The sequence below is a fragment of the Brachyistius frenatus genome, unplaced genomic scaffold, assembly GCF_029030835.1.
Source record: "Brachyistius frenatus isolate BFR_SWC_R1_liver_20210118 unplaced genomic scaffold, ASM2903083v1 Contig_183, whole genome shotgun sequence".
Taxonomy (NCBI): Eukaryota; Metazoa; Chordata; class Actinopteri; family Embiotocidae; genus Brachyistius; species Brachyistius frenatus.
Window position 1 is genome coordinate 68,250 of NW_027210782.1, and position 10,795 is coordinate 79,044.

Below are 10,795 nucleotides of genomic sequence, written 5' to 3' on the forward strand. Positions count from 1 at the left end.
AAAAAAGATCTCGTTAAGCTCCTTAAACGTAATAATAGATTCTGTATTTCCGAGGGTCCGTGAAGGCAGCATGTGTAATAGTCACTGAGATATAGAAAGCTGTGGGAGGCGGGGTGAGGGGGATGGGTCGTTGAATGATTAGAGGAGAAGGGGAGACGGTTCGAGTCAGTGGTCATTTCTATTTGTATTGATCACAAACCTGTCGTTTACTCGGACCCCCCGCCCCCTCCAGCCCCCACCCCCCCGCACAGCGAGCGTTTCATTGAGCCGCAAGGTGAGTTCACGCGTTTGCTTCACGGTCGCCGCATAGCGAAGGTAAAGTTAGCATGTAGCAACACGACGGACGGAGTGGCTGACTTCCGAAACCACCCCATGTTGAAAAGCGAGCTAGCCCAGCCTGTTGGGGTTTAACCACGAAGGGAGGCTCAGCCTTGTTCATGAATTAGTTGTAGTTCACAGCGGTGTGGTTACTTTTGAAGGATATAACGCAGCTTTCGGTGACAGAAATGGACCGGGAAGACTTTCCCTGAAGTAATTCTGCAAGCTGATCGTGCATGTTGGCTTGTTTGGCTGTTTAACGCAACGTGAAGTAAATCATTAAACTGGGTGCACTTGTGTTCAAGTCGGGATATAACACGTCCTAGGTACAGTAACGTAAACATCTCAAGCTGTGGGTACGACGTGCTGGATGTGTACTGTTTAATTTACACTTTCATAATTCCTATAATTCCCCATAATTCTCAAGTCACTTGTTAAACCTTAGTTTTGAGAATGAAATACGATAATACGTTTTTTTTTGTTTTTTTGTTTTTTTCTTCCTCTACAGGGTTTTCACAAGCATGTCTGTCTGCAGTTGGGACAATTTCCTTATATTGTTCGTTTATGCGTTTTCTCTCGTACCACGTTGATTTATTGAGATATATATATATATATATGTGTGTGTGTGTGTGTTGTAATTGATATTTCACCTACTCCACGTGAGAGCAGACTAAATATTAGAAACACCTCTCAGTGTGATGACGGGTTAACAGCACTGCAAAAACTACAGGCTCCAAAAAAAAAAAAAAAAACCATAAAGCTGTTACCTTTCAAACTAACCAATACACCTGTGAATGACTGCATGCAGTGCCGCTGACAAATTCACCATGTTTACGCTTCTTTCTCTGCCTGCAGGTGATCTCTGGTAAGGATGACGATGCCGCACGTCGGGGCAGTATTTGCAGCAATAGCAGGAGTGATGGCCATCATATTGCACTCCTCTATCCACAAGATAGAGGAAGGACACCTTGCTGTGTACTACAGGTATCCTAACGCTGACCCTAATATCTGTCTGGCCGAATTAACACACACACACACACACACACACACACACACACACACACACACACACACACACACACACACACACACACACACACACGTATACCAAGAATGAGGACGGCGTATTATTGTTTGTAAGAGACCTAGTTCCTGATAGTGATTTGTATAAATTCAGCCCGGATGTGTAAATATTATCTGTGGCATCGTGGTTCTCTTGAAACCTTGTTTGATGGAAGAGATCAAGTGTCCGTTAGTGTACAAATTACCAAAATGTAACAGGGACGCACAACAAACCTTAATTGTTGACAGTGTTCATGAGATGGGTGAAAATTATAGGGACACCCTGTAAAAAAAAAAAAAGAAAGAAAGAGGAACATTTTTCAACAAAAACAAATTATTGCCACACCTGAAGGAACACATTTCTGTCCAGTCCTTTTCCCACCTTCTTTAAATATATACATCAGATAACCTGATGTTCAGAACGCAGACCAAATTATTTGTTTATATTTGTTTCAGAGGTGGGGCACTGCTGACTTCTCCCAACGGTCCTGGATATCACATTATGATGCCTTTCATAACCACCTTCAGATCAGTGCAGGTAAACCTGCCTTGCAGTCCTGAAACTCGGCCTTTTAGCGGAGGCATATCTATTACATAACGTAAGAGTCAATCGTGAGGTGCTGCTCAGGAGAACCAGAGTGGGATCTCCTATAAATAAGTCCGCCACAGCATGCAAATAGCTGTCATTCAAGCATGGCTGCCGTGTTTCTGTTTTACACCCTGGTCATGCATCAGTTTTGTGCTGCTGCATACCTGTACTAGAATAGTAACTCTATAAAAAATATATCTGTATTTGAATGCTGAATCTGTTGGCAACGGGACAAGACTTTGGTACTGAAAGTGTTCTGGTTTCTGTTTGTAGTCAACCAATCATGTTTGAGTGGGCTTTAGTTGCATACAGATAAACAGCCAGCACAAAAACAGGAATGCATCGGCTGAGATGTAATCTCTGAACCCATCGTCTATCGTCTGATGAGGATTTTGCTTGTTATTAGCTTTATTGTGGCACTTTAACTGTAAACTGGGTAAATTGGGTCGTAGATGTTGTCTCGCAGCTCCAACTGAATTCTCACGTCTAAAGCTGCTAAGCAGACAATAAACAATGAAGAGAAAGTCTTGGCTCAGATATCATCTGCTGGTTTTACTGGAACCCTAAAAATATTGATTGTTGCCCCCCTGAGGGTAAATCGTCGTCAGACAAGATGCCAGTGGGTTCTGTGATTGATAAGAAAAGAAGATGAATTGGTCTTAATAACGTTCAGTGTTTTATATACAATAAATAATTATGTATTACAACAAATAGCTGATAGAAGATCTTGGTTGAATTCATGCATTTTAACAGTATTTTCAAGTTTTCTGACATCACCTTTTGTTTGCATTAAGGGTGAAATTCCATGAATACAACATTTTAATATTTTCTAAATGAAAATGAGATTGTCAAATTTGATCAAATTACCATTATCAAGGTCAGTTGCATTGGAGATCTCACATCTCTAAACTATAGGTCCTAAGTTGGCTAAAAGATTAGTTTACCAAACTCCTTTGTCCGAAGTTCTTAATTAACTTTTACCATCAGCATTTATATGTGACGTATGTATTATGTATGTAGTGTATGTATGTATCTTCTGTAAACTTAAAACAGACATGCAATACTTTATGTATTCTTGCATTCTTAACATAAACTCGTAACATACGTCTTGGAAAAATGCAAAGATTTGTGTATTATTGTGACACTGCGTTTTGAATGAGACTACGTTTTGAATTTTTGTTTCAGACGACACTCCAGACGGATGAGATCAAAAATGTGCCTTGTGGAACGAGGTACGACTGAGCTCACTGATGTAGCTGCCATCACATTCATCCCCTCGCCAAGCTAATAATGTATTTAACAGGTTCTTTGTTTCTTCACAGTGGTGGCGTGATGATCTATTTTGACAGGATAGAAGTTGTTAACATGCTCCTCCCTTCAGCAGGTAAAACATGTTCTCACTTCTTTATTTGTCAGACTCATTAGGCTTTACAATAACGGTTGCTTTTCTTCTTTTATGTGGAGTGGTGGAAATTGTGAGGAACTACACCGCCGATTACGACAAAACTCTAATATTCAACAAGATTCACCACGAACTCAACCAGTTCTGCAGTGTACACACTCTACAGGAGGTGTACATCGAGTTGTTTGGTGAGTTAAGTTTCATGTCGGTACAGTTCAGTTCAGTCCTGAAATACCCGAGACGCATATTCAAAGTTCTTGATTTTCTCTTGCAGACATTATTGATGAGAACCTGAAGACGGCACTGCAGAAAGATCTTAATGGCATGGCACCTGGACTTACAATACAGGTATTTAAACTTCGACACGTGTCACCATTTTATTGAAGTGGTTGTAAAATGGGGTCATAGGTTTTCTGCTGCAACAGCTTATTCAGCCGTTAGTTGACGAGTTCTAGAAGACAGTTGTAAATGAGGCTTAAAAAAAAACAACAGAACATCACAGCTCGTCAATATTACTAAAAAGATACTAGAAGACCAATTCTACCCAGTCGTCCCCTCGGTAAAAATGTCTTGGTTGTGAAGCGAAGTGTCAGTTTTCTTCTCTCTGCCTCTCTGACGAAGGCAGTCCGTGTTACCAAGCCAAAGATCCCCGAGTCTATCAGGAGGAACTTTGAACTCATGTGAGTGTAAAAAATGTACTTCTTTTTACTTGATTTTTTTTTTTTTTTACTTTTACTTTGTACTTTTTTCTTGCACCAAACCTGCTTCAGTTTCTGTTTGACCCAACCACTCAGCTTAAGTAAGATTGCACAGAAAGCACAATATTGGTAAGAACGTCATTTTTTTTGTGTGTGTGTGCGTGCGCGCAGGGAAGCGGAGAAGACTCGTCTGCTAATAACAGCTCAGACTCAGAAGGTTGTGGAAAAGGAAGCAGAGACCGAAAGGAAGAAGGCCATTATTGGTAAATGTGCTGTTTTACTGTAAATCAGCCAGCTGTGGCAGTTTGTCTCTTGGAGTCACTCATGTGAAACCCCACTGCCGAACTACACCTTCTTATAGTTCATGTTTTTTGGCACTGCAGAGGCTCAGAAAGTGGCTCAGGTAGCAGAGATCCACTACCAGCAGAAGGTGATGGAGAAACAGACGGAGAAGAAGATCTCTGAAATAGAAGGTCAGCCTCGCTTGCTCGGTCATTTCTCTTCTGCGAGATGGATTTGTGTACGGTGGCGTCTGGTGTGCTGGTTTATCATGTGTCTGTCTCATTCAACACTGCTTCTTTGTCTCAGATTCTGCCTTCCTGGCCAGGGAGAGGGCGAGGGCTGATGCGGAGTATTACTCTGCTTCCAAGTTAGCTGACGCAAACCGGGTAAAAAAAACAACAACAACTGTTAAATCACTTTCATACATAAACACAGACATCAAGCAGTATCTAATCGAATGGCCTTAAAATGATATCACGGTCGGGAAGTATTTTTGTGGTAGGTACTCTAGAAATATTGCTGGACTTTAACTAATATTTTTGATAATTGTTGCAGCCCACGTGTGTTTTTTGTAGATTTATACAGTAAGCCTGTGTATTCTGATTGTGGTGGACTTGTTTGTTTTGGCTGAGCTGTAGCTCTCTCCACCTCTTTAAAATTACACTGATCAGAGTTTTAATGCATACAAACCTGCTGTCATGACATGAATCAGTTCAGTGCACCTGATCAATAGAGAAGTAGCATTAAATAGATGCGGACTATATTGGATAAAACGTGTCCTGTTGGGTTTTTAGCAAACTAACTTCAGGTTTTTTTTAATGTTTTTTTTCCTCCATGTTTCCTACATGTGACTATTTCTATAATAATAAGAACATTTTCCACCAATCGGCTTCTCTTATTGATTTAAAGAAAGATGTAATGATCAGTTCATAACTGTCCCCTTGACTAGAATCAGATCCTGAAGCCACTCATTTAACTGAAAGTCTGTGTAATCCACCATTTCCGCACTCCTTAAGCTGCCCCAGCAGCAGTGTTAACATTTAATACACATAGATGGCGTACATTGTCGGGTCACATTACGATTAGCACCAGTATTGTCATGAACAGTGGTATGACTCGGCACTAATCCAATCCTAACAGACTGTTGTCTTTCTCTTGAATCTTTGCAGATGAAGTTGACGCCAGAATACATGGAGCTGGTGAAGTACCAGGCCATAGCAGCCAACAGTAAGATCTACTTTGGCCAGGACATCCCGAACATGTTTGTAGAGGGAAGCAACGGCCCCCCCAAGTCTGCGCGCTCCCCTACTTTGACCAATGCTGAACCAGGCCTGCTTAAAGATGGGCAGTGAGTCCACTACTCTGCCGCTGCACAGGACGGGAGACCCTGACGAGCGCTTGTCTCGTCAGTGGGGTGGAGAACGTTGAGCTGAAGACGACGGGTGGGATAGCTTTGCTGCTAATTTGGTGAACAACACAGTTCAGTCTTAAATCTAAATGGCAAAGAAAGAAGTGGGGAAGTGTAAGGTGAAAGACAAGCGACGCAAGTTAAAAAGAAGAAAAGGAAAGTGTTTTTAACCTTCCACTGTTTGGGGAAAAGACGAGCTTTAGGAATGAAATCGATGCCATAGTTAAAAATCAAAAGCATAAAAAATGATTATGCCTAGAAAGGTGGACAACTAGGAGTCGCCCTAATTTACATGTGCTTGCAATCTGTGCAGTGTTTAACTTTGCTTTTGGAGCTGCATACATTTTTTGTTGTTGTTTGCAAGCGGAATGATTTGTGATGAGTTATATTTGAGCATTAAATACCGTCTGCTTTAGCTGCACTGGAATCCACTGGTGACACTAATTAAACGATGGATGGACAATGATTAGGGTGCAAAGAGGGGGAGGGGGGGAGTCATCTCTGTGCCATCTTCTCTTGCACTGTGCCGCTGGTCGCCTCTCAACTCGATTCAGCTTGAGGGCCATTTCATCACAACTCGTGAAAAGCTTCTATTCAGAAGTTTGTGTAGTATAAATAGTGTAGTTCACGACAAGGAGTCCATTCTCATTTCCAGTTGGCTGAAATCATACAGATGCTAGCTGTGAGAGGGGAGTGGTGGACAAGTGGTGTCAGAAGGATAGTAATGTAGTTTATTGTCTGTTCTCGGTTGTGGTTGAGATCCTGTGGCATTTACTGTGAAGCAAAATGAGATAAAAGGAAGGAAACGGTTCTAGTGCTACTTAGACAAAATCAGATTTTGCCTTCTTGAAACTAAGATTCAATAATTCATTAATATAGCAGTGCAACGGTGAAGCAGTTGAATTATAGTAGGTAGTTCCACTGCAGGAAGTTGTGATTTGTATTCCTTGTCAAGAAGTCGGGACATTTTTTTCTTTCAGGGCCATGCATGTTGAAATTTGTAGTTTGGTTTGATTCAGATGATTAGTGGAGCCTGCGACTGTCTGCCAACTCTGTTGTTATACAGCTCATTCAGACGCGGTTAAATGTAAATTCTCAGGAAATGTGTTTTATTTTAAGAGGATAGCTGCCTCATTTTTGGCAGAGCGTTCGCTCCCAAAAGCCAACATCGACAAATAACTTTGATTTAAAGATGAGAGAAGCTGTGATTTAGTGTCCAATGGAAATGGAAAAAAAAATACTGCGCTCAGCTAAACTCAACATGTCTCCTGCCGATGCGTAGGGTGACCTTTTTACTGCACCACCATCATTTTTATTGCACCATATATTCACAGTGGGTGTCAGCGGCAGTAACAATATTATGAGGATGTAGCTGTCAAAGTACAAATAATACAAACACAATCTCCCTTCCACTGTCAACGTTTACATTTTTTTCTGTAATTCAACAACTGATGGTCTAAAAACTTCAGTTTTTGATGAACATGATCATTTAAAGGGTTTCCATGACAGCACACAGCTCCTAATTACAATACTAACTAGTGGGAATTTGGTTAACGTCTGATCAGTTTTGTGACGACATGAGTTCCAGAGCTACACAGAAACGAGCGTTGAATGTTGATATTGCTTTGGCTTAAAAATTTTTTTAAAAAGCTGCAAGTTGGTGCTAGTTTTCTTGTGTTTAAGCTTTTGGATTTTGTTCAGATCTGTGTTTCACAGACATGGAAATACTTCCACTATCGAGAATTACAGCGTTAAATAATGTTGGGTTTCCCCAGACTTAAATATTCAGTGATTCTTGCGAACTAAAAGGCTCCACTTGGACTCGGCTGCAAGACCTCTTGAGAGCTTGGATGTGGACGTACAGCGCGGTACAGCCTCATCATAGATTGTACCCGAGAAAGACTCATGTTTGGAAGATGTCTTGCTGTTTACGTGACCTCCAAATGGCAGTTAAAGGCTGCAGTCTGCATTCACTTTGGTGGTGGGTTCTAATAAAGATGCAACAGAGGTGTATGAATCACTCATGAAAATGATTTTTTTGTTTTTTTGTCAGTATTTTGTACAATCTGTGAAATTTAAACATTGTCTCCTTGTTTTAAAAGGTTTATATGCAAAAATGTTTTCACAATGTTCTTATGTAAAATAAAGCCTATTTTGGTACCTTTCTTCTGTGTTGTGTGTGTGTGGGTGCTGTGGAGTACACTCGGGTGCCAGCAGGAGGAGAGCTGCCACCATGTTAGAGAAGTAATCTGATTGGAAAGAGATGATCAGTTCAAAGTTAAATTTACTGTGACGATCAATACAAATGAATTATACTTTCTTGACATGACAATCAGTTGAACTGAAATTCAAATTCAAACCATAGACCACTAATAAAGTATTCACAGACTTTGTCGCTATCATAATGTTTAACTGATAGATTCAATTTCAAATTATGATCTTTAGATTCAGATTTTCAATTCGATTATTCAAGTTCGATAGTACGGATATAAATTATCGATTCAAATTCAGTCAGTAATTATCTTAAGTTGAACAATTCAAATAATGATTAAAATTCAGTTGTGACATTTCTATGCATGTTTTATTTTGATATTTTCAAAGAGTACCCATGTTTCATCAACTTGTATTTCTTTTGTAGAGGTTTTTCACAGGTTTACAAATGATTTAAAATAATTCCGCAAGCTTGAAATGATTCATATTGCACCAAATAGTTTAATTCAAAAATTGTAATATGATGAGCATGTGTAAGTTAGTTATTCATTTGAATGGCTGGGTGGTTGTAACAACGTGAGGACGAGTCAGTGAAAGCCTGCTGAATAAATAAACAATCAATCACACAGTCCCTGTTGTTCTAACCCACATAATGTGTTGCAAACACGACAAAAACAGAGCCGCGTCTGTCCGTTGTGTTTTTAAAATGGTCGTCCCAAGAGAATGACTAAAACTCAAGTCCTGCCCTCAGCACGGCCGGTCAGATGTTCACAGGGTCTTTCCAGGAAGCATTTGAAGTGTGTGTGAGTGCGTGTGATCACTGCCTGAATGACCAGATGAGGGATAGCTTCCTCTTCTGACCTCTCAGTCCTCACGGAGATCTCCGGTATCCCCTTTACAGCCAAACCATCCGTCTCTGGTTTCTTGTGTCTTGATTTTTTTTTTCCTGATAATAGGATTTGAAAGAAGTCCGAACAGAAAGCAGAAAGGAAATAAACTTCACTCGTCCTCATTTATTTACGAAGCTGAGCAGTGTTTAGTGTGTTTGTCTGTGGCCTGTGTTCGTTTTAACGGGTGGTCTCATTATTTGCTGTCAGGGGTAAAAAAGTCAGTGAGTTTAACGCTCTCCCTCTCAGGAAGTGAGGTCAAGGTCAGGTTTTACTACTTCCAGGCTGAAACAGCACTTTTCTTTCCTTCCTTTTGTCCCCGATCATCAGATCCTGCATGAGCCATCTTGCCTTGACTCCTTCCTGGATCTGTCCCTCCCCGGAGACACAAGGGTGTGGTCCCTCATCTCAGAGTGAATCTATTTCCTAAACAGCAGTGTGATGCTGAGTATGATTCATCAGCGGCAGGCTGCGCCTTTATCAATAGCTGCTCTGTTCTGCAGTTTTTCTTTTGCATTCTTATCTTGTGTGTTTGCACTATACAACCTCACCAGGAGCATTAGATTCACTGTCTCCCTGCACTTTTCACCGTCTGAGCTCCTCTATATTTCTCTGGTGATCCTTTTGTAGTCATGACTCAAGTCTGCTGTTCAATTTAGGCTCCAATCTTAAGTCTGTTGCATCATTTATGCATATTTTGGTCAACCTACTTGTGCTTTGTTCTTTTCATTCTCCCGTTCTCAGTGTAGTCATCATATGAGTACTATTCAGCCTGTAAAAACGTTTGCATTACATTTTCTGTGGCTCTCAAAAGAGCTTTGTTTCGGGGAAAGTGACCCTGATATCGTCAGGGTTATATTGACTTAAGGCACAGGTCACACCAGCAGGTAAAACAGACAGAAGTTGATGGTACAAACATTTCTTTTGAATAATCTACTTTAACTTTTAACTGTTAAGGACCAACTATTTTTTTTTCTATCTTCAACACAACTTTTTGTTGATCCTGAAAATCCTGGACAATCCTGAGACTGAATGAATGTCCCAGCACAGATAAAACAGCCCCAATAATTAAGTCCCTTGGTTTCAAACATCTGGAGCACAACATTTGGTGAAGAGCAGGCATTTGGGCCTGACACTTAAAATGATTTGAGATTAAAAAAAAAAAAAGTTAAAAAAAGCAGTATTATGAACTGGGGGATTGAGGTTTAAAGATGAGGGGATTTCACAGGCTGAGGAAGTATGAAGACATATACTCCTGAGTTGCATTGTGAGAATAGTAGTAATTATTCATTTTATGGAGTTTGACTACAAGAGCTCAATACTCTGTTACTTGGATTTTGGAGACGGCGATAGCAACAGCTAGAGGCATCATGTTTTTGGGTTGTCCGTCCATTTGTCTGTAACTCTGTCTGTTATTTCAGGAACGCCTTCAGAGAATGTTTTCAAATTTTACACAAACGTTCACTAAACTCAAGGATGAACTGCCCAAAGGGTAAAGGTCAATATGCCGGTGGCCATTACTCAAGAATTAATCAAACTAATTATGACAACATTTCCCACAAATGTCTAATAGGATAAAAGGATGAGGTCATGACATTAAACATGTAAAAGGTCAAATGTCAATTTCACTGTGACATCAAAACGGTCTGCAGAAACACTTTTCTGTCCATTATTCAACACAATAACTCAGAGAAGGAGATCATGGCCATATTTTACATGTGGTCAGATACTGAATTGGCGACACTAATCTTTTTTAGAATTTGCAGTTTTGTTGCAGCAACATCTTTGGCATTGTCGGCTGTCAATCATTTATTCAGTGGCCTAGCACGTGAAAACATATCATTTCTTCACATTCACATTTCTTTCACAGTCTTCACCAGATGTATTATACGAGTTTGGACAGACATGGCTCTTAACTGCAACTTGATTAGCTGGTGG

At 40.4% G+C, this 10,795-nt stretch overlaps 1 protein-coding gene across 1 annotated transcript; it reads left to right on the plus strand.

Moving 5' to 3' along the window:
- The first annotated feature begins 91 nt into the window (after positions 1-91).
- erlin1 (ER lipid raft associated 1) lies at positions 92-7,924 on the plus strand. Its single transcript, XM_069717900.1, has 12 exons — positions 92-274; positions 1,174-1,302; positions 1,837-1,918; positions 3,155-3,201; positions 3,292-3,353; positions 3,434-3,559; positions 3,646-3,719; positions 3,993-4,051; positions 4,241-4,332; positions 4,453-4,542; positions 4,658-4,737; positions 5,521-7,924. The coding sequence occupies exons 2-12, from the start codon at positions 1,190-1,192 to the stop codon at positions 5,701-5,703; spliced, it is 1,008 nt and encodes a 335-aa protein (XP_069574001.1). The 5' UTR covers positions 92-274; positions 1,174-1,189; the 3' UTR covers positions 5,704-7,924.
- Positions 7,925-10,795: the final 2,871 nt, after the last annotated feature.